The sequence below is a fragment of the Grampus griseus genome, assembly GCF_964374135.1.
Source record: "Grampus griseus genome assembly, chromosome: 16".
Classification (NCBI taxonomy): domain Eukaryota; kingdom Metazoa; phylum Chordata; class Mammalia; order Artiodactyla; family Delphinidae; genus Grampus; species Grampus griseus.
The window spans coordinates 28,992,761-29,019,679 of NC_139010.1; the positions used below are offsets into that span (position 1 = coordinate 28,992,761).

At 51.8% G+C, this 26,919-nt stretch overlaps 1 protein-coding gene across 1 annotated transcript; it reads right to left on the reverse strand.

Annotated features, from left to right (window-relative positions):
• Positions 1-1,253: 1,253 nt before the first annotated feature.
• Positions 1,254-5,281, reverse strand: ZNF503 (zinc finger protein 503). Its single transcript, XM_082674209.1, has 2 exons — positions 4,537-5,281; positions 1,254-3,811 (listed from the first exon to the last, which is right to left on the reverse strand). The coding sequence occupies exons 1-2, from the start codon at positions 4,840-4,842 to the stop codon at positions 2,189-2,191; spliced, it is 1,929 nt and encodes a 642-aa protein (XP_082530335.1). The 5' UTR covers positions 4,843-5,281; the 3' UTR covers positions 1,254-2,188.
• Positions 5,282-26,919: the final 21,638 nt, after the last annotated feature.

Here is a 26,919-nt window from a genome sequence, read left to right on the forward strand (position 1 = left end):
CTGACCCTGGGGAGAGAAGGGTTCGGGGCGCGCGCTCAGCGCCGCGACTCCAGGATTCCAGGATCCCAGGAAAGGCGAGCTCTGGACCCAGAACTCCCGCGGACCCGGCGGGGCGAGCGCCCAAACAGCCAGAGACCAGGACTTGCGCCCGGGCCTGGAGTATGAGTGTGTGTGTGATCGCGGGTGGGGGGTGGGGGTGGCCTTGGACACCCGCCCCCTCTCCCAGAAAGATTAGACATCTTCTCTGCCTGCTTCCATGGGCGCTTCAGGCAGCTCCGTCCTGCCGCTCAAGCTGGGGAGAAGGGAGCGGTGCGCCCCGCGGGGATCCGCGCCCGGACGGAGAGTCCCGCCGCGCCTTTGCGGAGCTGAGCTCGCAACCCAGAACGGCCGTCGGCGTCCACCTGGTCGCCCCAGCGAGGCCGACAATGGGCGCCAGGACCCTCGCGGGGCTGAGCTGGAAGGGGCTTCCGGGTCCTGGGCCCGGGCGCGCTCTCCTGCGGCGCAGACTGGGATAAAGCGCAGACTGCAGAGAAATCGGGATGCGGAAAAGCAGCCGCGGCGCCGGCCTGACGCGGGTCCCGACTCCGGAGAGAGGAAGCAGCCCCGGGGGGAGGGTGGTGGCTGCAGGGGGTCGGCTGGTGGCCGCCTTTGGCCCTCCGCAGCCAGGAGGAGAAATGGAAAGCGAACTCACTTTACCCCTAGGGACAAGAGGGCTCCGACGCGCTCTCCTCCCCAGACCTGGGAAACAGGTTTCCAAGCGCCCTTTGACCCACAATCGATCCCGGCTGGCCGCCCGGAACGGGGGATGCTTGGAAAGCCAAGAGGGGGACAGCGGGTAGCGGCATCTCCTCCGGGCCGAGGCCGAGCGGGCGAGTCCCGACCTGCGCCGCTCTCTGCACAAAACGAAACCCAAACTCCCGAAAATCTCAGTAGGAAAAAATTTAAAAATCCTTTTCTTTTCTTTCACTTTTAACAAACCAGCTGCTGGGAGAAAAATTAAAAACGAAATTAGCGATAGCTAAGGACACTATCTTTCCACATTGTGAAATCCCCTTTAAAAATATTTTCCCCAAGGCCAACCCCACGATTGGCCAGCCCGTCTGAAGCCTTTGCCTCTTCCTGAAAATCACAACCAAACAATCGGAAATGCGGCCACAGTTCTGGGAAGAATGAGTAGCCATGAGGCCCAGGGAACCCACTGAGGCCGAAACTGCCATGCTCTTCTTTCTCTTTAACCAAAAATAAAAAAAAGATAATAAGAAGTAAAACCTTTTAATACATCAAATATACGGAATTTTAATCTTTAAAGCGATACATTGTCTATTATTTTAGTACATGACGTAAACCTTACTTGTCCCCTTCTCAGCGGGTGGACTTAAAAATTAAAAATAGTTAAGTGTTCCTTTTAAAGAACAAAATAAGGCAAATGAGGTTTTGGAATAGAATTGTTTTTCCTTTTTTTTTTCTTCCAGACTACATACAAAAAAATATCCATTCTCTTTCGATGGTATACACCTTAAAAATAATTGCAATTTGAAATCAGAGCTGACAAATTGTGACTTGTTTTGTTTTTTTTTTTTCATTTTTTGTAACAAACATGCAGGTAAATTTGTTTCAATCAGACATTAAATAAGAACGTACAATACAATCATAGCAATTTTAAAGTAACATTAAAGAGAAGATCTCTAGTTCTGTGGCGGTTTTGTATTTATTTATAATCTACAAGGGACGGGAGGGTTTGTTTTCCACATTTTTACCCTCAAGGTTTAATTTTTTCCCCCTCTTCCTTTTTACCTACGGAGCTCAAACTAAGTAATGCACTTTTGAACCACGGGTCCGCTTGGAGCTAACATAAATAAATACCAGTGTCCACCGATGCAGTCCTCAGATGAACACTTTCTCAATTATTTTTTCCTTCTTTTTCTATAAAAAGTCAAATGATATTTTTTCAACTTTTGTAAAGTTTGGGTGGGGAGATGAGAGGTGGGGAAAAGGAGAGTGAGTTTCCCACCGGGTCTCGGTCGCTGTTTCGGGTAGATAGATACGGTATATATATATTTTTTCCTTTTCTGGCCCGGGTGATCCCCACGCGCGGGTGACAGTAGCCTCTGCCCTGTTCCCGCCCCTCCCTCGGCTCTTCCCCACTCCCCAGTTCTTTTCTTTCCCTCGACAGCCCTCCCGACCGTCCTCACTGGTACCCCAGCGCGGAGGCCGTGGTCAGTCTCTGTCCGTAGAGGGCGTAGGGGGAGTAGTAGGGTCCGGTGGCGGCGGGCACGGGCACGGGAGCGCCGGGCGTGGGGAGCGGGCTCTTGGAGTAGGGGTGGTAGCGGCTGCTGAGTCCCAGCGCGTGGTGAGGGCTGCGCAGCGCCAGCGTCCCGGGGCTGCCCGGGGCGCCCGACGTGGGGATGTGCATGTGGCAAGCCATGGCGGCCGCTGCAGCGCTGGCCAGAGACGAAGAGCTGGGGTAGCCCGACAACAGTTTGTCTGTCCCGGGGAAGGCCGTATGGGTCCGCAAGTGGCTCAGCAGCTCTTCGGACGTAGCGAAGCGCTTGTCGCAAGGCCCGTTGGCCGACACCCAGTTGCAGATGTGGGGGAGTGGGTCGTTAGGGAGCATGAAGCCGTAGGGGTAGAGGGGGTGGCCGGCCAGAGAGGGCGGTGTGGCGCCGGCAGCCGCGGCAGCGGTTAGCGATGAGTGCACGCCGTGCAGAGGGTGCGTGGGGTACACCAGCGGGTATCCGGACTTGAGAGCCGCAGCCGCCGCGGCTGGATCGTGAGCGCACGACGCGCTGGCTGCCGCCGCCCCAGCCAGGTGGCTGGCGCAGTGGTAGCTGAGGCAGTACGGGTCCCGGCACAAACTGGCTGTCATCACGGACGGCGGCGACGCTCCGGCCAAGGGGCTCGAGCCGGCGGGCTTACTGCAGCCCAGAGAGCCCGCCGCGGCCGCCGCCAGCTGCGCCCCCACCAGGCTGCCCGGCTTGGTGGGGTCGAGCGCCACCCCGTGTGGCAGGAACTGGGGCGGGTAGCCGGCGTAGGCCCCAGCCAGGCTGCCTGGGTAGGTCATGCCCGCGGGAGGCAGAGGGAACACTGTCTGGCCCGGCTTGTAGGGCGACACGGGCGCCACCAGCCCAGAGCCCAACACCGAGGAGGAGGTGGGCGCGCTGGGGCCGGAGCCGGAGCCCGATGAGCCGCCACAGTCCGAGCCTAGAGCCTTGCCCCCGGGGCCCCCATCTGGGTGCTGGTTCACGTCCACATTAATCCCGCCGCCACAGCTAATCCGGCCGTGCGCCAACCCCGTGGGTCCCCCTTCGGCCGAGGCGCCCCCGGAGCCCTTGTTGCCGCCACCGCCCGCCTCGGGGTCCTTCTTGTCGTCCTTGCCCTCCGGGCCGCCCCCGGCCGAAGGCAGCATGCCTCCTGGCGAGCAGGCCGAGGCGCTGGAGCTTGGGCTGCCTGTCCTGGGCGTGAATGGCTGGCAGGTGGCGCTCGGTACCCGGAATCCTGACTTCTCCGCCGAAACCCCCCCGCCGCCGCCCCCGCCGCCCCCGCCTCCGCCGCCGCCGCCTCCCGGCTCCTTCTTATCCGAGCCGGGTTTGGAGTACGGCTTGAAACTCGACTTGTCCTCCACGCCGATGTCGCTCATCTTGAGGGGGCCCGACTTTGCGTCCTTGTCGCCCCCGGCGCCGCCGCCAGCACCACCCGCGCCTCCCCCGTTGGAGGCGACCGAGGAGAGTTTGGACGAGGGCGAGGGGTCGGGCTTCCCGATCTGCGAGCATGTTTGGGCCAACAGCGCCAGCGGGCTCTTCTTGGCATCAAGCTGCGGGGGTCAGACGTGGGGGGGGGCACAAAGAAAGAAGGGGAAACCGTTTAGAATCCTGGCTTCTAGGTTTCAAACGCACCTCCGCCAAGACCCGCAAAGATCCTCCCAGCCCCAAGGCGCAATTCTAGGCGACACCCCTTCTACACACACATATTCTCGCTCTTGAGAAAGGCCACAGCACTCCCCCCCCCCACGCCCGCCATCAGGATCTTTCCTGTCCTCTCTAAGCGATGACTGTATTAAAAAAAAAATTGCAAAATGTTTTGGTTTCTGACTCTTTGACCCAGAACTGTAACCCCACGCACCCACACACACCCCTAATTCGAGTAAGGGTTCGGGTGATTGGCGCCTTAGAGGCTGTGTACAAACACCAGCTTCTGGAGAACCGGAGGACTGGGACTTTGGAACCGTAGTTTGGGCTCCCGGGCTCCTATCTTCCAGGCTGAGAATGAGCGGACCTCGGTCGGGGTAGGGGCTTTAATACCAAAGGGAGAAACAAGTTTCGGCTGCCTTACCTTCTAGTATTCACACCTCATTCTACCACCTCCTCTCTTTCCGCCCTAGTTTTAAGGTGCGGGAGCACTATCCTCTCCTCTCATCCCGGAGCTGAATCACTCCGACCCCCCTTCCATCCCCCCCTCCCCCGATCCAGAGAGAAAGAAATCCTGTGAAGGGGCAGCCAGGGTGGTGGTCCCAGCGCGCTCCAGGGATAGGGTCCTTACCTCTATGGGGCTGACGGGAGTGGAAGGCAGGGGCTGCAGGTACTCGGGGTGCAAAATGTGGCCAGTCCGTGCCGTCAGCATCTTCAGCACCTTGATGGGCAAGCGGTTAGCCTGGCGGAGAGGGTCAGAGGGGGGCACGGCGTGCACAAAAGGCTTGGTGCTGCCGGCCGGGGACGAGCCTGGGCCGGGGCCGGAGCCGGAGCTATTTCCAGAGAGCGCGCTGGTCCAGGCAGGGTCCGCGCTGCCGCTGCCGCCGCCGCTGTGCTTACTGCTTCTTAAGGCAGAAAGCGAGGGCGCTGTGCTCATGACCCACCCGCGCGCATGGGAGCAGCGCGGGGAGGGCTCCTGGAGGCGCGGGGCGGGCTCGGGGCTGCGCGCTCGCCGGGGGAGCAGGAGCAGCAGCAGGAGGAGGAGGAGCTGGCGCGGCGATCACGGGCGCCCAGAGCGCCTTCTCGGCGCCTGGAGCCAGAAGCGAATAATCCTGGGTGGCCCGCAGCGGAGCCGTGGCCGAGCGGGAGGAGCCGGCCCGACTGTGGGAGTGCCGGGTGGCTCGCGGTGTCCGCCTCGGGCTGTGCCCCTGCGCTGCGCACTCGCGGCCCGGCGCTAGCGCCTGCGCTGCTCTCCGCGATGTGAGCCGCTGCCTGTCCAGCCTGGGCTCTGGCGAGGAAACTCACTTCAAAAGCAGCTGCACCGAGGGGGAGATTAAAGCCTTTGCCGCCTTCCAATCAAATGGGAGCCCGAGGTGATTGGAGGGTCAAGGGGATGTGACGCGTCCCGCGCCGCTGCCGCCGCCGCCGCCGCCGCCGCCGCCGCCGCCAGGACTCTCAGCGCTGGTTTTAATGGGCAGCTCCCTCTTCGCCGCTCCCCTGCGTGTCCCTCCCCCGATTTCGCTCGGAGGACAAGCTGGACATTTATTCTACGTTTGCTGTCTGCCGCCTCTCTCTTTTTTCTTCCTCGTCGTCCGTCCTTTTCCCCAGCTGGAGAATAAACTGAAACCTTCTTTGGCAGGAGGGTGTGTGTGAGGAACAGTTTGGGGTTGTTCAGAAGGAGCACTGGCGGGAGTGTGGACAACAGCCGGACTGTCAACTCCAGGGCCGCACAGGGGGCCCGCACACCAAATATTCTCTCCTCCTCCTCCTCAGTGGTAATTGAAATCTCTTGCGGTGCGGCCGCCTGGGTAAAGAAAGGTGGGGAGCGGGTGTTGGAGGAAGTCCGCCCGCCCGCTTTGATTTCTCGAGATTCGGCGGCGGAGAAACCAGAAGCTGGGTGGGCAGCGGAGGCGGTGGAGGCCTGTCTCCGCTTGGTGTGCTAGGCTCCCCGCCCTTCCCGGCCACGTGACGCCCGGGGATGCGCAGATTGGGGCAGAAGCGGGGGTCACATGTTTCCTCTGTTTCACACTCAGCCCCCCCCCATTCTTACTCTCCCCTGCTACCCTCTTTTCTACCCCCCCCCCCGCCCCGTTCTTTGGGCATCTCCACCCCTCCATCAATTGTCAATGTTCCTCGACCGCAATCAATCAGTTATTTGTCAGCTCTTGTCAATCCGACGGTGATTTATGTCAGCTTTTGTTGCTGATTACAAGGCGGGTGCGACTGGAAGGCAAAAAGAGAGAGGGAGAGAGAGACGGAGAGGAAGGAAGAGACTGAGGGGGAACTAGAGAAGGGGGAAAGAGGAGCAGCCTCCTGGGATGAGAGGCGGGGGCTCTAAGAAAAAGAATGAAAGAGGAGAAAGAGGCGCTCAGTGTCAGGAAAATGAATAGTGAGAGTAAAGTGTGCAGGTGCGCCCAGGGCGCTGAGAGTGGTGCGCTGGCCTGGGGTGTGCGCCTCGCTCCTCTCAATGTCGGAGAGAGAGATACAACCTTCCACCTCTGGGGAATTCCGGTCCTTTGGGGCCGCAGAGTTCCGGGCGGCACAGGATATCCGAGACGGGCGGTGGCGACGTCTAACACGGGAGAGTCGTCCTCTCTCCGCTCCCCCCCCCCCACGCCAGGGTAGTCCCTTCAGGGCGTGTAGTGTGCAGTCGTCAGGGTGCCAGCCTGCCGCGGACCCCGCCCTCCGTGGTGACCCGACTCCAAACTCGGAGACTTCTTTCTAAGAGCCACACCACCAACGTAACCTTGAGTCCTGGAGGTCAATGGTGGGGTACCCCCGCCTCAATTCTTTGACACCCGCCCCCCATCGTGGCTAGGGCTGAGAGACTGCGAAGAAGAGGCCTGACCACGGGTCCTTGCACGAGATAACGTTTCAGGCTCACTCAGGCCCCCTCTCCACCCTCCCTCACCCCGCGCCATCCCCGCAGTCTTGGTAGCCGGGGTTACTCCGGGCTGCTCGCTCGAATTTATTGGAACGCCGAGCCGGGACTGACCGGCGCGGGGAGAATGGAGAGAAGGAGTGAGAGAGAGAGGGCTGCTGCCTGTGGGAACACCGGCTCTTCCAGGGAAGCGGAGCGGGACTGCCGCGTTCCCCTCGATTTGCACCGTCACTCTGGCTGTTTGGAAGGAAGAGGGGAGGCGCTGTGCGTGCCTCCGTGTACCTGGATCTGAGTGCAGAAGTGTGTATGAATGCCTCTGCCGCTGTGTGAGTTGTCAGGGCTTTGGGAGCGTCCGGAGCGAGTTCGGGGGTCACCTCCAAAAACTCGCAGAAACTGGAAGCGGGTGAGAGGAGGACACATCCCCTTCGTAGGAAGGACTTGGAATACTTTGAATATCCCCTCCCCCACTTTTCCGCCCCGGCTCTTCTTTTGTTGTCAAGTCCTTTTGATAAATGGTGGTGCTGGGAGCGCTGGGGAGCCTGGAGCCAGCCTGTACCCGCGCGGGGGCGGGGGCCGGGCCTGGAGACCCGGTTTCCACTCGTGCTCAGCCGGCCCTGAGCCCCGTAGGCGCGGAAGTCGGGTCTGGGACCTGCCCTCGGCGTGCTCGCCCTCTCCTCTCTCACCACCCCATTCCTCTCTCCCTCATTTTTGTCTCTGTCTCCCACTCCGAACAGGTACCGAGAACTTTCTGGGGGTGAGTTTTAGAATTTTCTCGTAGGCATTCTTTTTATGCGTTTTAATCTTATCCCTTGATTCTTTAGGTTGGTAGACTTCATGAGATGGTAACCTGTCTAAAGATAATTTGGAGAAGAGGGGAGTGAGGCGCTGTGTATATGGGGAGTTTGTCGGTGTATGTGAGCGTGTGTTGAGGTGTAATAACACACCTAAATTCAAGGGGCTTTGCAGTGTCTGCCTGTGCGACAACGGAGGAAGGTGAGTCCGTGAGACGGTGGTGAGGCCACAAGCGAGGTTGTGAAGGTTGTCTGAATAATCTTTGGGGAGCGAGTCCCAGGTGCCCGTTTCTGAGGACGGGACGGTTCTAAGCTGTCTCTGCAGGGCAGACACTGTGAGGCCGCCTGTATCCTGCGGGTCTGTTGGTGTATGTCTGTGTCATTGGGTGCATGGTTGTCGGTTGTTGGCCCAGATCAACTGTGGATCTCCCAGCCATGGGACCCGTGTCGCAGCGGCCTCCCGGTGAGGCCCGGACACTGAATGCTGGGGGCGTCGGCCAGAGATGCAGGTGACCGCGGGCGTCCCTCCCTACCCCTCGCCCTGCAGTCTCCAGACTCAGTCCATTCCCTCTCCTGTAATTCCAGCAGCTTTCTTTTTACGCCCAGCGGCTGGGGGAACCAGAGACTGGCCCCAGCGTCCCCCGGAATGGGCGTGCCGCGGTGTGGTCGCACACGCTCGCAGGCCTGCGCGGTGTAGCGCGGGCGTGGGTCTCAGTCCGCGTGCATTCGCTCTTCACAAAATCCGACTCCGAAGGTCCGAGCACACGGGGGCGCCTAGGGGTCTGCGCGCCCGGGGTTTTTGGTAGGCGCCAGCGTCCGAGCCTGCCCATCTCAAGGGGGAGGCCAAATCCCCGGAGGCCCCGCAGGCCGTGGGGGTAAGGGAGTTATTAATTCCTAGGTCTAATGCCGCCAACCCCCAGCGGCGACTGGCCTGGATGTCCTGGGGATTTTATTTGCACACAATGGAAATGATTTGTTTTCTCTAAAAAAGGAGTGGGCATGGCAGATATTTGAGGAGGGGGTGGGAGGAGAAGGAAGGGGAGAGAGCTGAGGAAAAAAGTTTGAAAATGCCTTGAACTATTCACTGTCGAGATGGCTAATCAGTATTGAGGCCGGAGGGCAGGCGGGCCGCCTTTCACCGCCGCTTCCCTTTCATCTCGGGCTCGGCGGAGGCGCTCAATTAAAAGCCTATCAGTTTGTAAGTAAATCAACGCCTATCAGAGTTGTCACATCAAACAAAACGATTATTATTGCAGCCCGCCTCCCCTATTAATCTCCCTCGAAGATAATCCGCCTGACAGGTCAGGCCCGGCGAGCTGGAAAGCCTGGCCCAGAGCGCCCAAACAGTCCCGGACTGGCGCGCGCCCCTTGGGGCACCCCCTCCCTCCCTTCCGCCCCACCTCGTGGTCCCCCGGGAGCTGGGAGAGAAAGGACGAGCGGAGGCCGCTGGACCCAGGCCTGCCCCTCCGGACTGGGAGCCGGGCCCAGATTCGATGGGCTGGTGGGGGATGGTGCCGGGCGGCACTCGCCTCTTCTGGGACCGGGGGGGTACCAGGCTTGCCAGGACCACAGCCTGGCCTGGTCCCTGGGCCTCGCCAAGGCCTGCACTCTTCTCGGCTCGCTTCCCCTGGTTCTTCCCCACCCCCACCCCCACCCCCCCTACTCGTTTTTGTTTCCTCTCCCACTTCTTCCTTGGCCCCCTACCCGTTTTCTTCCTTTCCCCCCTCTTCATTTATACTTTTCCTACTAGCCAGGGAATATTTCCTATTCTCTTTCCCTTCTCTCACTATACTGTATATACCACTTCAGCGCAACCACACTCGCTGAACAGGGCATTCTCAGGGCCCGGGTTACTTCTCTGCGGCAGGGCTGCCTCAGGAGTGTGTGCAATTCCCAGGAACTAAGGACCAAGTCCTTCTTAATTTCTCCCCACGCAGGGGTTCTCAGAAGCTCTACGCCTGTTTAAGGGTTGGGTGCGTTTGGAGGGGTGAGAAAAAAAGAGAGACCAGGTCAGTGAGATGGGTGGACGGTCGCAAGCTGCCTCTTCTGGAATTAGTATTTGATCTTGGAATTTCACAGCTGCAAAGTCACTGACCTAGCTGGTGGCATTGCCTGGGCTTTGCAAATAAGCAAGGGAGACCCACGAGGCATCTGGGCCTCGGCCCTGAGTATGTGAGGGGGTGCCTAACATTTCATAAGTAAATACACCCAGATAACTGCTTCTATAGCCTCAACGGGCGTTCGGAGGCCCGGGTGGGGCCTGGATTCCTCACGGGTGTGAAATCGTGGCCTTCTTCCCGGTGGCCTCCGGCTTTGAGCTTTGGGTTGCTTCGGAATCAAGCGCGATCCACCCTTTTCTGCGCTCTTGCTCCAAACCAATAGGCCCAAATGGTCACAGCTCTGGCCTTGTGGAGCCGGGATTGAGGGGTGGTTGAAGTGTCTGAGGGGGAGCGGCTGCCCGCAGGATCTCAGGCCTTAGTACCCTAAATGCTGGGTTCAGCGCCTCGGAAAGTCTCCCTCTCAATGTGTGTAGGGGGGAGAACCCTCAAGGTCCAGCAGTGTTGGCTGTCCGGGCCGAGCCTCTCCCAGTAGTCACGCCAGGGTCCGAGGCAGCAGATATGGAATAGAGCCCACCTCAGAGTGCTCGGCGCCCGGAGCTGCAGAACCCGTGGCCCCTACCACGCAGTCCCGAAAGCCCCCCATTTGTGTGCACTTTCCATAGCCGACCTAGTAGGAATAGTTATTTCCTTACCCAGAAATATTGTAGCGGTGCAGTGGCTTAATTATCTGCGCGCCAGCTTTTCTTAAATGTATTTATTTCACTTATGCCACGCCGCGGATATTTAAAGAGGTACACATACCGCACACCTCAACGATGCGGAACTCACTCTGGCTATAGGATATATTTGCTGGGTGGTTATTTGGACATAAGTACTGTCTCGAGCCCAGATTACACCCAAGCAGGGGCTGTAAAATGACACTTGCTCTAGAATTTTTCCAACTTAACTATATGTGCACACACTGAGAATTTAATAATATTTTATATCCCTCTACATATCTAAATATTCAGATGTTATGTTACATGCCCTTGAAGCCGGAAGCAATCTTCCGTTCACACTGGATGTGGAGCTGTTTGTATAATTTTCATCTCCCTGCACTTACACATGAATCTTAATGTAATAAATTCAACCTTGTCATTTTTAGAATCGACATAATTTCTCTGGCTGCGGGTTGCGCTGTCTGTATCCGAATAAATCCAGCTCGCATTCGTCCAGCAGGAAACGGCTCCCGGTTCCCGTGTACGGAGACGCATCGGCCCAGCACGGGACGCGAGATGGCTCCTCGTGCTCATAAGGCGGCAGGTCTGGCCTCCGAGGGAGGCTGGACTATCAGCGCGCTCAGGCCGAGCAGCCTCTCGCTGCCCGGCAGTGCCTGGCAGTCGCCCGCCTCTGCCTGTGCTTCGGGAACCCGCCGGGCCGAGTCCGTCCGGGGCGAAAACTGAAAGCAAATTCCATGGCAGATGAAGCTCGAACTTTCTACGAAGCAAGTTTGCAGCAAAGATTCGGTGGTACCTTTGAGAGAACAGCGCGCGCAAAGTGGGGCGGTGGGCGAAGAGGGCACCGGATGTCTGAGCTTGGTCCGCGGCGAAACGAGAGGGAAGGCGCCTCCCCTTCCTTATTTCTCGCCAACTCCTCGGCCTCTGTCCGTAAAAATAGTTTCCAAGGTGCCGCGGACTCCCAGGATGTGGTTGTGGGAATCGCACCAGGGAGGAGGCGGCTTTGTAAAAGTTGCAGAAAAAGCTTTACCCAGAAGCGTGCGTCCAGCGGGCTCAAGAAAGCTTGGGACCAACTCGCCTTGCCCCGGGCAGAGGAGCCCCCTGGAGAGCCCCCTGCCCAGACCTCTCCCCTCACCTCGAAACCGCACGTAAATAACCTCCCGCTGCCTGCCCCGCAAACTTCTCCGCGCGGTGCCGCGCTTGGCGGGCGAGGCCCGGACGCAGAGCCGGCCCGCAAGGCCGCTTGTCGGCCCACTCAACCCAGCCTTGATACAGGCATGCGCGGATGTGAGAGGATGAGTGTGGTTCCGGCTCCCACTTGGCTGCCCAGACCATCACCGCCGGCCTCTCAGAGCAAGAGCTCCCCTCGGGAGCGGTGGTCTTGGGGGGCTGACGAGGGCGCAAAAGGCGCGCGCGGGGCCGCGGGGGGGGGGCGGCCGCCGGTCTCTCCACGGGGCCTGTCGCCGGGCCGGCCGCGGCGGGTGAGTGATGAGGGCAGAGAAGGGCGCCCATAAATCGCGGGTGTCAGGGCGAAAAACTCTCTTTATTGTCTGCGTGATGGATGGGCCCGGGGACGAGACACCAAATACTTCGTATCGCCTTTAAATGGGAACACATTTTCCGCGGCCATAATTCATGTTTTTTAAATAGAAAGTTTGAAATGTTGCCTATATTTCACCGGCCCTGACATATTTATGAATCGCTCCCTGCATGCAAATATCATTATTTAAAGCGCCGGGGAGAGCTCGAGGGAGGGAGGAGGCGCGGCCCCCGGGGCGTGGGGGTGGTGAACTGGGGAAACGCGAATGGAGAGGGGGGATAGGCGCCCTAAAGTGCGGACAATGAGGCGCGGAGGAAAGCCGTATCCGGCAGCCCAGCGCACCGGGGGCTCCCCTCCCACCGCCGGACCCCTCACAGCCGCTCGGGGAAGTTTGTGCGGTTTGCGGGTCCCACCCACTGCCAGGAGACCAGGGGGCATTTTGCGTCCGTCTCCGAGGCTCTGATCAGAGCCACCTTTTCCGAGAAGGAAGTAAAAAAAATAAAAATAATTTAACAAACTCAAATAATAACAACCCATCGTGTTTCGTGTTCGTTGCCATTGCATCGGTTTTATTGATTTTCATTCTGCAAACCTGAGACTGCGCGCCCGGACGGGGCGACTGTCAAACCCCAGTCACCTCGAGGAGCTGGTGGGGGATAACCGTCCGGTGCCGCGGCCTCGAACCGCCCCCCACCCAAGCAGCTCACCACCTCTTGTGCACAACGGAGCCTGCGCAAGACGCGGGGACACGAATGACCCGGCCCCCAAGCTCTGGGGGCTTCAGTCCCACCCCCTCTGCTTCCCCAGTGCTGTGCTGCGCTCCTGGGGTCTGCGTCCGCCCTCTACGAACCCCACTGTCAATACAGTCGCTTTGGAAAAAAGCCGGGCACGTGCCATCAGCCTCTCCACTACCCGTCCACACCTGCGCCCTCACTAGCCGAGTCTTTACCTGTGCGGTCCCCCGTGGCGCTTGCTGCCGCGCCGGTAACGCAGGAATGGAGCGAGGGCGGGGGAGTGGGAGGGACTGAGAGCATTACCCGAGACGGCCAGATACTCAGACCCGGGGCCTCCTCTTCGGACTGGTGTTGAGGCCCTGGCCCAACAAACTCTAGGAGCCCAATTGCGCGGGGAAGAGCGAGGCGGGGGAAGGGCGAAGGGAACCTGCCTCGGGAGGGAGGGGCGGGCCCGGCGGCACTTCCGCCGTGGGCGGGACCGCGGGCTGCAGCGCCGGTCCCGCCCCTCCGCGGCGCCGGCCCGCCCCCAGCTCGCCAGGCTCCATCCCCGCCGGCTGGGCCCCTGGGTCTCAGGCTGGGACCCGAGGCCTTGGCGTACAACCCGGGTCTCGCAGGAGGGGCAGTGGGCGGCTTCTTTTCCCCACCTAGGGTTGTATCTAAGGATTTTTAAATCACAGGAACACAAGCACATACCTTGGCCCAAACGCTCAGGTAAGACTTTGTCAAACTTTGGTCTTTTGGTAGTCCTGAGACCTGCCTGGCCAAGGGGGTTCTCAAACATTCTCCAGGATCCAATCAGTTGCTCCTCTGACAGCAGGGAATACAGATCCGTGCCCTAGGGTCCCACCTGTCTTTCTGGAAGGTCAAAAGCCAAAGCTAACACTGTTTGAACGTTTGCTTTGTGCCAGACGCTAAGAACAGCAACTCTCTGAGGTAAGTACCACGAATACCCTGTTTTATAGATAAAGAAATTGAGGCACGAAGAGGAGAAATAGGCCTTGCCTCACTCGCATATCCTCATCCATATCCTCATCCCTTCTTTTCTCCAGATCCCCAGCATCCCAACCCATCACTCTGGGGGAATCTTGCTGAGCTTTTACTTACCTTATTCGAGTGTTCCCTGGCCTGTTAGCTGCATCCATCTGCAGCTGAGGCCTTGCAGAGCAAGAGGGGGACCCACACAGGGGAGGAGAAAGGTATAAATGGGGCTGGGCTCAACTCAACTCCTGGGCAGCTCCCAGCCTGATGGGGAAACTGGACCACTGAGCACGATGGCTTGTTTCCTCATAGCCCTTCAGCCCTTCAGAAGCCAGAGTGATATTAAAAAACAAAAACAACAACAAGAACAAAGCATATGAGATCATGTTTCTCCTCTGCTTTTGCTTCTGGGTTCACATTGTTCTTAGAATCAAGTTGAACCCATGACTGGCAACTCTCTGAGGTTTAATTTGCCTCACCTCCCCCTTCTGCCTTTGTCTGTCTCCTACTGCCCCTCATCCTGAGCTCCTGTCATCCATGCTGCCTTTTGGTTACTCAAATGTGCCATACAACTTCCCACCTCAGGACCTTGCTAATGCTTTTCCTTCTATCTGGAATGACCTTCTGTCCTTCTTCTCACCTGGCTCACTGCTCCTTTGCCTTTAGGTCTCAGCTTCCATACCATTTTCCTGTACACACCCCCCGGTACTGGGTTAGGGCTTCTGTATAACCCTCTCGCGGAGCACTTACCACGCAGCATTTCCTCTCCTCTTCACTGGATGGTAACTCGGAGGGGTCAGAGACTGGGGCTGTTCCTTCAAGAAATGAAGAGGAAAAGGGTTCAGAAGTACCATCAGCTGTGCTGAATGAATGATAACTTTGGGGGCTCACTTCATTTTGGGGGGCTACCAATAAGTATTCTTTATTGTCTTACATCCCAAGATGTTTTCTCAATTTAATAAGGGAGATAACAAATCTTATGGAAAAATAATGATTATTTTGAGTCATATAGTGTAAATATCAAACGAGTCAATGCTCAAGGATGTTGGAGAAGAAAAAAAACTATGATTTTCCAGCCATTTATTCTGATTTTCAAAGTGCAAGATGTGTTGGTTGACACAGTGTAATGGAGACACCCCCCTCATGACCACTCCTAACATCCACGCGTACGTGTCCCCAGGCTGTAGCCTGGGCCCCCTTTTCCTCACTTCACATATTATTGCTATCATAGTTCAGTCCTTTATTAGCTTCTGGCTGAGCTGCTACTGCAAAAACCTTCTAATTATTCTGTGTATCCTCAGCCTCTCTTGCCTCTAATGTATTATACATCCTCCTGCCAGGTTAATTTTCTTGATCCCATCATTCCTTTGCCCGCAAATCTTCAGTGATTTCCCGCTGCCACACGTAACACTTGACTCTTCGTAATTTAGTTCTAAACTACTTTTAAACAGCTTTGGTTAAGTTGCATTCCAAACTCATAAAAGAAACCTATATTCACTTCAACCAGTAAAGCACTCAAAGATACATAAAGAAAAACATGATCTCACCAATCTCCTTTTCATTTCCCACCCTGTCTCCTGAGATATCCAGTGTTAACAGCCGGGGGTGTAACTTCTATCCCTTTCTCCATGCTCACCATGCTCATATAAATTACACTCAGATGTATGGAGCTATTATGTTATTGCTTGTTTATACAAAAATGATTATATTAGAGTTCTCTGCAACTTGCTCATTCTTTCCCAATAAAAAATGAGTCTGTAGATGGAGAGCTAATTTTTTCATGTTTTTTAGCTGCATAGTACAAATCTTCTTTGACTTATGATGGGGTTACCTGATAAACCCATCTTAAGTTGAACGTATCATCCAGTTAAAAATGCATTTAATACACCTAATCTACCGAACACCGTAGCTTAGCCTAGTCTACCTTAAACATGCTCAGAATACTTACATAAGCCTACAGTTGGGCAAACTCACCTAATACAAGGTCTATTTTATAATAGAGTGTTGAATATCTCATGTAATTTACTGAATACTGTACTGAAAGTGAAAAGACAGAAAGGTTGTACAGGTACAGAATGGTTGTAATGTATCAGTTGTTTCCCATTGTGATCATGTGGCTGACTGGGAGTGGCAGCTCACTGCTGCTGCCCAGCATCAGGAGAGTATCATACTGCATATCAGTAGCCCGGGAAAAAATCAAAATTCAAAATATGGTTTCTACTGTATGCCTATCACTTTCACACCATTGTAAAGTTGAAAAATCGTAAGTCAAATCGTTGTAAGTCAAGGACCGTCTGTATTCCATAGAGTAGATATACCCCACTTAATCAGCCATTCCCCTGTTGATGGTCATATAGGTTGTTATCAGAATTTTTTCACTAGTACAATTTTTTTTGCTCTATATCCTTGCAGTCAGTGATTTTATTTCTATAGGATAGATTAACAAAAGTGCAGCCGCCTACACCCCAGCCAAATCTAGTGTTCTCTCTACATGCTCTGTGTTTTTCTGCTCCTCTGTCACCTCTTCCTGGAAGGCCCTTGTCCCCCATGCTCGTGTGTCCAACTTCTGATCCTGCAATGCCCAAATCTGATACCAGAATTTAGATAAGTTGTCCAATATCCACCTCCCTCCTTCTTCCTCACGTTAACATTGTAGCAGTGTGCCCCCACCTAAGCAGTGGATCAAAATTGGTGGAGGCCAATCATGACAATACTGTTTTCATTTTTTCTAATCATCCTTGCCATTAGGAATGGCCACATGACCCAGTTTGGGCAATTGAAGCGCAAGTAGAAGTAAGGCTGTGGCAAAGAAGGAGGGGGAGTTCTGGGAAACGGTCTTGTTTTCTTGATCAAAGGAGATGATGCAGGTGTTTTGGATCTTTTCTTTCTTTCTCCCTTCTTCCTTTCATGGACTTGGATATGATATCCAGAGCCATAGCAGCCATTTTGTGACCATGAGGAAAAGTCCAAGAGAATAGCAGAGAGACACTTAATCCTGATGTCTCTTGAGACACTGAGCCATTTCTAGCAATCATTCACCTCCAAAACTTTTGTTATATTAGAAAAATAAAATCCCTATTTGTTTAAGTCAATGAAATTGGGGGTTTTTATATTTGCAGCCAAACATATCCTTTGCCTGTCCCCTTTGGCAAACCTTATTTCCATTGGTGTTACCACTATTGGAATACCACAAAGTGGTCCAAAACAGTTTTAGAACCTATTAGAGTCTTGCCTTCAAACGTTCTTGAGGTATGGGTTTCCAGAGTAACTTGGAGTTAAGTCTGGTCATACCCTTAACCCGCAGTGTTACCTCTTTTGTCTACCTAGCATCTGAATCCTGCTTCCTGCTTGTTATAATATAGGACCTGCTTCCACCTACATAAGCTGAAGGGGCTACATCCTTCTCCTTGTCCCTTATAGCTGAGGCTCCTCAAGAGGTGAGCAGAGGGTTGGGGTGGATTGGAAACCCTTCTCAGCAGCAGCAATGAGCCCAGTGCAATGGCATTGACTCTCTAGGGGAGGCAGCGTGGAGCAACTAGCCAGTTGCTGCCATGTCCAGTGTGATAATGGCAGCTGCTCGGGCAGTGGCCTAACCAGACTGTTGCAGTAGCATGACCAGCGACACCACCATTTTCCAGCTCTCTTTTCTTGTCCATTTCCCAAGTCTGGGTCTCTAGTCCTCTTACTGATTTTCGGAGCTTCCTGATATCCTTTTGATAGATTTCTTTTCTTGCTTAAGTTAGCCAGAGCCAGTTTCTGTCACTCACAACCAAGAATATCAGTTGGTTTGCCATAGCCTGGCTCTTTGGGTGGCTTCTAAACAGATCTGATGGTGATTACTTCTTATTTTTCTTTTATGTTTTTAAATTGAAGTATAGTTGATTTACAATTATTCAGAATTGAATAATTTATAGTTATTCAGAATTCTGCTGTACAGCAAAGTGATTCAGTTATACACATATATACATTCTTTTTTTTTATATTCTTTTCCATTATGGTTTATCCCAGGAGATTGGATATAGTTCCCTGTGCTATATATTAGGACCTTGTTGTTTTTCCATTCTAAATGTAATAGTTTGCATCTACTAACCCCAAACTCCCTGTCCATCCCTCTCCCTCCCTGCCTCCCCCTTGGCAACCACAAGTCTATTCTCTATGTCCGTGATTCTGTTTCTGTTTCATAGATAGGTTCATTTGTGCTATATTTTAGATTCCACATATAAGTGATATCATATGGTATTTGTCTTTCTGACTTACTTCACTTAGTATGATAATCTCTAGTTGCATCCATGTTGCTGCAAATGGCATTATTTCGTTCTTTTTTTATGGCTCAGTAATATTCCATTGTATATATGTACCACATCTGTCGATGGACATTTAGGTTGTTTCCATGTCTTGGCTATTGTGAATAGTGCTGCTATGAATATAGGGGTGCATGTGTCTTCCTGAATTATAGTTTTGTCTGGGTATATGCCCAGGAGTGGGAACGCAGAATCATATGGTAGCTCTAGTTTTAGTTTTCTGAGGAACTTCCATACTGTTTTCCGTAGTGGCTGCACCAACTTACATTCCCATGATGGTGATTACTTCTTAGTTGTGGCCGTGGGCTCCTAGGATGGGTAATAGTGATGGGGACCCCAACACCAAGCAGCCTGACTGAATACCTCCAACCTAGCCAGGCAACGATTTCAACAGAAAAACTGGTAAATTCAGTAATGAGAGTCAGTCATGCCAGAACTGAGTGAGAAAACATAATGTTCAGGTGATTTTATAGAATATCTACTGTGTCTTGGACACTGTTCTACTATGTAACCTCATAACTTTACATTACTTACCTCTTAACAAAGCCCAGTGAGAAAAGAAAGATTATCCCCATCTGGTGGGGGAATGTACAGAATTCCTCCCTTTTATTTCTAGTCTTCTGTCCCCATAAGCCTCAGTGCCACTCGGTATGTCTGATTAAAGTTTCTAAGGCATCAAGGACACTGTCAAATCAACCACCTTTGATGACAATCACCTCTGATTCTTCTCAGCAGAGTTCAAGAGCTTAAGTGCTTGGCACTTTGCAGTGCTCAAAAGATGTTTGTGGAATGCAGTCAATGGCATGGGAACGCCTCTGGGCTACGTTTCCTTGGGCAGGTGGTGGCCTGAAGTGTTTGAGGTCTTGTGTGTGAGTGTAGGGTAGAATCAAGGAAGAGGTAGAAGGTTTCCCCTCCACACTGCCCTGCACTCTCCCCAACCCCTGACCTTGGCCAGGATGCTTCATGTCTCTGGGTTCAGTGTTTATTCTTTTTCTTTCTTTTTCTAGCTCTACTTCTTCCCTTCCTTCCCCCCACACCCCACCACCTTTTCTACAGCATTAAGGGCACAAATGATGTCACCCTGCTTTTGTTCCCTGCAGAGTCTGCCATATACTCAACAATATTCAATAAATATTGGTTACATGAGTACCTTGTCAAAGCTTTTTCTTTCTTTGTCCCCACCTTTGCTACTGAACCTTCTTTCTACCATGTGGTTCTTCTGTCACATTCTCTAAGTTTTGCTTGAAGAACCAAAGGCCTTGCCATGTCTTCAGTCTCCCCGTACTGCTTCTTCAGAAGAAAAGGCAGTCTTTTTGCCATTCGCTGGTGGGGGACCAGCCCCTTCAGCAGGGATGGTAGGGTGTGGAGCGAGAAGTGGCAGCAGTGGCCTGTGGAGCTGGCTGATATGGGAACACTGGTCCCCCACCGGGCTTGAGAGGCTGGGAGGATTGGGGAGTCTGGGGAGGGTCAGCTGTGCCGGATATCAGCATCATCTTCAGTCTCCTTCCCTTTTAATGATAATTAACCCCCAGTTTGTGCAGATTGATTCTCCCTTTGACGTGGTAGCTGATGGAAAGAATGAATGAGCTATTTCTTGCAGAACCAAAATGTGAAAGAAGTTAGTAAACATGTCAAAAGGAGGCCGGAGCTTATGGGGACAAAATGTAGATGAGCTCAAAATGTCACAGAGATGAAAAACCAGAGGAAAAAGGGCTTTCTCTGAAGGATGGTTGTCCATCTACCCCTGGGTGCTTCTGCCCCAGCTTCAGTCCTCCTCACTTTCATCTAATAGCCTCCCAAGGTGTCTCCTCCCAGCCCCACTTCCCCAGAACTGCTTTGATTGGACCTTCGGTTGCCTCAAGCCCTTGTAGGTGACCTGTTGTCTACCAAAAAAAAAGTTTCACATGCTTTAGCTCCTCTCCTTCAATCTTCTTACTGTGAAAGCTTCCACTGTTTGTGCAGAGTAGCTGTCTGGCCAGACTGGGATCTTCTCCCTCACACCAGGCCACCCTCCTCAGTCCCATCTTTGCTTCTAAGGCTCCCTCTTGTACCATTCAGCACAGGGCTCGGCTTCCCCTCCCCCACCTCCATCAGAGTAGATCATAGGCTTCAGTGTGGTGGGCCCCGGGGTCCAGCTGCTTGGTTCCACGCCGCCACACTTCCTAGATGTGTGACTTGGGGCAAGGTTCTTAACCTCTCTGAGGTTTCAATTTCCTCCTGTGCAAAATGGATGTAATAATGGTACCTACCTCATAGGTCAGTGGGTAAATGAAATGAGACAATGCTCGTGTGTGCCTGGCGTATAGAAAGTGCTTGAAGTGGTTATTATTATTATCCGGCAGGTTCTTTCTTACCTCTGAACCCCTGGAGTGCCGTCTGTGCCACTCATCTGACACTTAATTATCTACTAATTGATGATATCTTTTATTAGCTATTCATATTGTTTAACTCTGTGTTTGCATATGTGTATGCTCAACTTCCCAGTTAGATTTTAAGCTCCTCTAGGGCTGAACCAGATGCCTTCTTTTTATTCCCAACACAGACTAGCCAAGGGCTAAGTAAAAAAAAGAAAAGGCACAAATGAACACTTTCTTTTGGCCATGGCTTGTGACATGCAGGATCTTAGTTCCTGGACCAGGGATCGAATCCGTGCCCCCTGCAGTGGAAGCACGAAGTCTTAACCACTAGACCACCGGGGAAGTCCCACGAATGAATGCCTATTAAAACGAGGAATAAAATGTCCAATGCTTGTATAGTCCTTTCACAACCAAGATTTCCCTTAATCATCACAACAATCCTATAAGGCATGCAGTGTTACTCCCATTTTACAGATGAGGAAACTGAGGTTCATAGAGAGGAAGTCATTTGAATTCCAAAGGTCAGGGCCCTTTCCTGCCTCACAATGGCCTCCTTCAGCTTTCAGAAATTCTGGCAATGCCTCCCTCCTGTGCTCTGTGATGCTCAAACACATCTTCTTTGCTAGCCCAAGTCAGCATCCCTGCCAGCTTTCTTTCTGTGTGCTCGTGGAGCAAGCCATTTGAAATATTTCATTAAATGAAAAAACGGGTTATGAAAGAGCAATACATGTCACCTAGGAAGCAGGCTGTAAGGTGCGACCAACCACTGGTCATCGCAGGGGGTGGGATCGTGAGTGATTTTAGCTTTCTTCTTGCCTACCTGTGGTTTCTACTGCAAACATTTATCACCTTTATAAATCGAGATAAAACAATACAAGTTTTGTTTGTTTAACGGAGGCGACGCAGCAGCGCCGTTAGAACTCTCTTTGCTCCCTTGCCCCTCCCAGTTTCCTTTTACTAAAACATGCTCCCAATCGGAGGCAACCTCTTTCCTCTCCTTCCTTCCTCCAGGCGCTGAGCCAGGTGGGCAGAGGCCCGTCCCTGGCACTTTGTTAGTCACAGGTTTGAAGTGCAGGGGAGGGTTGGGGAGGGAGGAGTGATTGGTGTGGGGTGGGAATTTGGGGATTCTTTTATCCCCTGCATCTCAAAGGCTGACAGGCTCTTGAGGGGTGGAAATGACTGGTAATTAGTGAACCTTCTCCCTGCACGCTAAAGACACACTTCACAGTCTGCGTGACCTCTGCAGCTTGGTGAGGCTTTGTTATGTAGATACTCTTAATTGGGTGAGTCACTTACTGCAAACAGCTTTGGGAGAGAGCACCGTGGGCTGTTTCAGGGAGGCTTCCTACCAGGGGTTCTAACTCAGGAATCGGGGATGCTGGCAGCAGTGGCCTCTAAGTAACTCCACCGCCACTGGTAGAAGTGGTCCCCACATCTGGGAGTCAGCATGGTGAGCTTTTAGGGGGAATGTTAAGTGTTGGTCTTTGTCGTCCTCCTCCCTCTGTCCTTCTCTTCTTCCCAGTTTATAGATGGCCTATTCTGGGCAAGGCTGGGAATATCTTGAGATATAAACTGGGTTCCCTACATTCAAGGAACTGATCACCTAGTTGGGAAGACAGGGACAGAAATAAATGTACATAACAACACCAAATAGCAGGCATTAATGCCAGGCACATGGGAGAGGCCATACAATGATGTTTCAGACCCCGGAGCAGAGAGCTGGAGCATTGGAGAAAGCTTGCCAAACAGGTGAGCAGTACTGGGAAGGGGTTTGGGATAGGGGCTCCCCAGGACGAGGAGACTTTATGAACAAAGGCATCGCCAGGTCACTGTCACACCCAAAGTCCTGGCTTGGCTCAGGTATCAGATGCACAGAGTACAGTGGGGGCGTGATTCACCAGGTCCTCAACGTGCTGCGTTTACATTATTGTCACATGCTGATGTTGATCCTAGGGTGTCCCATCTGCTGCGTCCCTCAGGAGGGCACAATGCATGTAGACTTAAATGCATCAAGTCCCCCTGCCCCTCCCCATCAGGTATTTCGGTGAATGGCACCATCTTGGCTCCCTCATCCTCGACTCCCAAACAGACATCAAGTCTTGGCAATTGGGCTGCAGTCTCTTTGCAATCTCTCCCTTCAGGCCCTCACCACCCTTCATGGCGAGTGGGGCTGCACTTTCAGAGCCTGTGAGGACACTTTCCTGTGCTTGCTCTCCCCCTCCTAATCCATCCTCCCCACAACTGTGAGACCAGTTGCCCTCCACCACAAATGTGACCACTTTACTCCTACTGTGGTCACGGTTAGGCCTGTATCGCTCTTTATGATCTGGCCCTTGCCTGCCTCTTTTGCGCTCTCCCCATCTGCAAGGTCACCAATGACCTCCCTGTTGTTAAATCCAGTGGTGAACTCTCTGTCCTCAATTTACTTGACCTCAAGTAGCGCTGGACAAGTTAATCACTCCTTCTTTCTTTTATTCCAACATTTTATTTATAAAAAATTTCAAACTTCTAAGAAATTTAAAGAACAGGATAATGAATGGCCAGGTCCCTTCCCCTAGACTCTTCAGCTCTTAACATGTTACCATGTAACATGTACCTCTCCACACGCATGGACACACACACACTTTTTTCCCCTTGAACCATTTGCAAGCTGTAGACATCTTGATGTTTATCTTAATTTCTTCAGCTTGCATCTCCTAAGGAAAGAACACCTCTTATGAAACCACAATACAATTACCACACCTGAGGAAAGTAATGTTAATTTAATATCATCAGTAATATCATCAAATGGTTCCAATTTAAATATTCCCAATTGTCCCTAAAATGTGTTTTTAGCTTTTTCCTCAGTTCCAGTAGCTAATAAAGGATCATGCATTGCACTTGGTTGTCATGTCTCTTTAGTCTATTTTAATCTAGAACATTCCTCCCTACCCCCTTTTTTTCCCCTGATGATATGACATTTTGGACAGTCTAGTCCCATTCTCTCTCTCTCTCTCTCTCTCTCTCTCTCTCTCTTTCTCTCTTTATTGAGATATACTTGATTTACAATATTATGTAAGTATAGTGATTCACAAATTTAAAGATTATATTCCATTTATAGTTATTATAAAATATTGGCTGTGTTCCCTGAGCTATACGATATATCCTTGTAGCTTATTTGTTTTATACATAGTAGTTTGTACCTCTTAATTCCCAACCTCTATCTTACCCCTCCCTGCTTCCGTGTCCCCACTGGTAACCACTAGTTTGTTCTTTTATATCTGTGAGTCTGTTTCTTTTTTGTTATATTCACTAGTTTGTTTTATTTTTTAGATTCCATATATGTGATAACATAAAATATTTGTCTTTCTCTCTGATTTATTTCACAAAGCATAATACCTTCCAAGTTAGAACTGTTGTCTTGAAGGATGTTCCACTTTTTGGATTTGTCTGTTTCCTCATGAGTAGATTCTGGCCAAACGTTTTGGCAGGAATAGCATGTGGGTGGTGTGTACTTCCTATTGTATCACATCAGAGGTCTGTATTGTCAGGTTGTCTCACCCTTGGAGATGCTAAGTTTGAGCTCTTGGGTAGGTTGTGACTGCCAGATCTCTTCACTGTAAAGGTATGTTTTCCCCTTTGTAATTTATAGGCAATCTGTGGGAGGATACTTTGAGACCATGTGAATTTCCTGTTCACCCAATGCTTTCAACATCCCCTGATGATCCTTGGCTGAATTGGTCATTATGTTGGAACTCCGTCTCTTTGATCACTTCTTTTCTTGGTTTCTAGGGCCTGACTTGCTTTTGGTTTCTCCTTACCTCTCTAGCCGCTCATTCTCAGTCTCTCTGTGGTTCCTCCCCTTCTCCTTGACCTCTGACTGTTAGTGCTCTAGGGCCCAATCTTCAGATCTTTTTCATCCTCTCTCGTGGCTTTCAATGCCATCTGAAAGCTGAGGACTCTGAAATTTCTAACTCTGGTACAGCTCTGTTTCCTTCACTTTCATATGTTCAGCTTCCTCCTTGACATTTCCACTTATAAGTCTCAAAGTCGTATCAGACTTCTTAGGTCTAATGATCCCCTGATTCCCCCCTTCTCCTAATCTGCTCATCCATTTCAGTGTGACAGCTCCATCCTTCTAGTTACTCAGGTCAAAATCTTGGAGTTATCCTTGATTCCTGTGTTTCTTATACTCTGCATGTCAAACCCATCAGGAAATTCTGTTGATGCCCTCTTCAAGATATACCCGGGTGCTGTTCCCTGTCTCCAGGATTCCTGCCATAGCCCACTGTTTGGTCTCCCTGCTTCTGCCCTTTCCTGTCCCTGGTCTGTTCTAAATACAGCAGCCAGAACAATACTTACAAAATATGTGTCCTCTGCTCAAGCCTCTCCATCTCATTTGGAGTGCAAGCCCAAGTCCTAACGCCAGCCAATCAGGTGATAGACGATCTGCCCCCCCCATCCCCGCCCTACACTGTGCCCCATGATTTCATTTACTTTTATTCTCCCCGTTGCTTACTCCACCCCAGCCACTCTGACATCTTTGCTGTTTCCCAAACCTGCAAAGCAACCTCCTGCCTCAGGGCCTTTGCACTTGCTGTTCTGGCCGCCTGGAACATTATTTTCCCCCTAGATGTCCACCTGGTTCTCCCTTGCTTCCCACAGGTCTTGGCCTAAATATCACTTTCTTAGTGGGGCCTTTTGATCCCCCCGTCTACCCCTGGCACTTTTTATCCCCCTTCTCTGCTTTATTGTTCTCTCACTTAGCACCACCTGACATACTCTGTATTTATTTGTTTGTTATCTATCCCCCTACTGAAAGTGAGCTCCACAAGGGTAGAAACTTTGTTTTCTTTACTGCTCTGTCCCCAGAGTAGTGTCAAGCATACAGCCAGCACTCAATACATATTTTTGAATAAATGAATTGAATGAATGAATTTCCAGTACCTCAGGAAAAGTTATAAACTCTCTGGGTTCCAAGTACCAACAATCTATAAAGTGTCTGCATTGTCTACTGGCCAGTAGTAGCTATTGTAGTAGATGGGCGGCCAGGGTGTGTCTCGGATTGGGGTTCAGGGCTCAGATCATAGCCATGAGGTAGAACCCGTGATTCTCGCATTGGCATGTGTCTCTTGTGTATGCACTTACGTGTGTGTTTGTGTGCATTTGTGTGTCTGTGACAGTCTGTGCCAGTGCAGTCATGTATCAAGGTTAGTGATTCTTCTGTGTTTTCTTCTGCAAGAAAATTGCAGATGCTTTATAGGGCTGTAGAACTTTTGTGTGCCTGTGAATGTCTCTTCTTCCAGCTGCAGCATCTTGAGGTCTCAGCCCACCTGTGCTCTGGAGCCATCCAAAGCCTGATGCAGTTGTCCTGGGATACTCATCTTTCTGGCTGGGGTGACTCTACCCTTGGAAGCACTTGAATTCAAGTTCACCACTCAAGCACAAGCAAAGTGACAACACGACAACACAAGACTAAGAGAACGCTCATAGCTTTTGCATTTGCTGTTCCCTCTGCCTGGAAAACCCTTCTGCCAAGTCTTCTCATGGCTGGTTCCATCTTATTATTCAGACTTCAGCTCAATTATTGCTCCCCTTAGAGAAGCCTCCCCAGAACACCCCACAGCTGTCTGAAGCTGTGCGGTTTGGGCATCACAGAAGCATTGTGAGTGGGGCTGAGGTCCGGTCCATGCTCTGCTCATCCAGGATTTCACAGGAGAAAGGCTCTGAACTTCTCACAGAAACCTTGGACATTGTATCTAAATTAGCATCTCCACCCTGACTCTCTCTCACATTGTCTGCTTTTGTCTTCATAGCACATGTCAACGCTTTCTGAGATTATGTATTTCACAGACTTGAACTTATATTATTTATCTGCTTGTTACCTGTGTCTTCCCTGTAAACCTCATGGGAGTAAGGACTGTATCTGTCTTGGTCCTTATTCTACCCGCAGTGCTGACACATAGTACGTGCTTACTAAATATTTACTAATGAGTATATTCGCTCTCCTTATTTTGGGGAGCTGTACATACTTACTTGTATTTTTATTTTAGTAATAAATCTCTCCTTAGATCAGTTAGTCTACGTTTAAGGAAACTGAAGATGTTAGGAGTGAAAGAGTCTCCATGGGCACCCAACTGGATAGTAGCAAAGCTAGGTCTTGAACCCAGGACTCTGGCCACTATAAGCCTTGACCAGCCATTCATCTGACCCTCAGCCTCGGGTGCTGGTGGTGCCAGGTGCAGCTGACAGCTGTTTTGCCCCTGGCTCAGAGCTGCAGAGAGAGCTGGGCTTCCTTTCGAAGAAGTGGGAAGAGACACTAAATTAATACTGGTAAATCATGCCAGAACCCTCGTATGCACATTATTATTATTGCCCCCCCATATATTCTAAAATAATCCCTGTAAATAATTATAAAAATAAATCTCAGTGACAAATTTTTTCTTTTATTTCCAGGAACACATTTATTCATGCTAATCTCTTCAGGGGTAGGACAAATTGGAGCACTGGGTAGTGAATACAATTTGCAAATAGGCAATATAAGTAGAGAGAAAATTAATATGTATTCCTCAGCACTCTAAAAGGAGAGGAAGAACATTAATAGCCATTTCCTTGCAGATATAACTTTGAAAATGTTATTTCTGATCCATCAGCGTGGGGCTCCACATGAGGAAAAT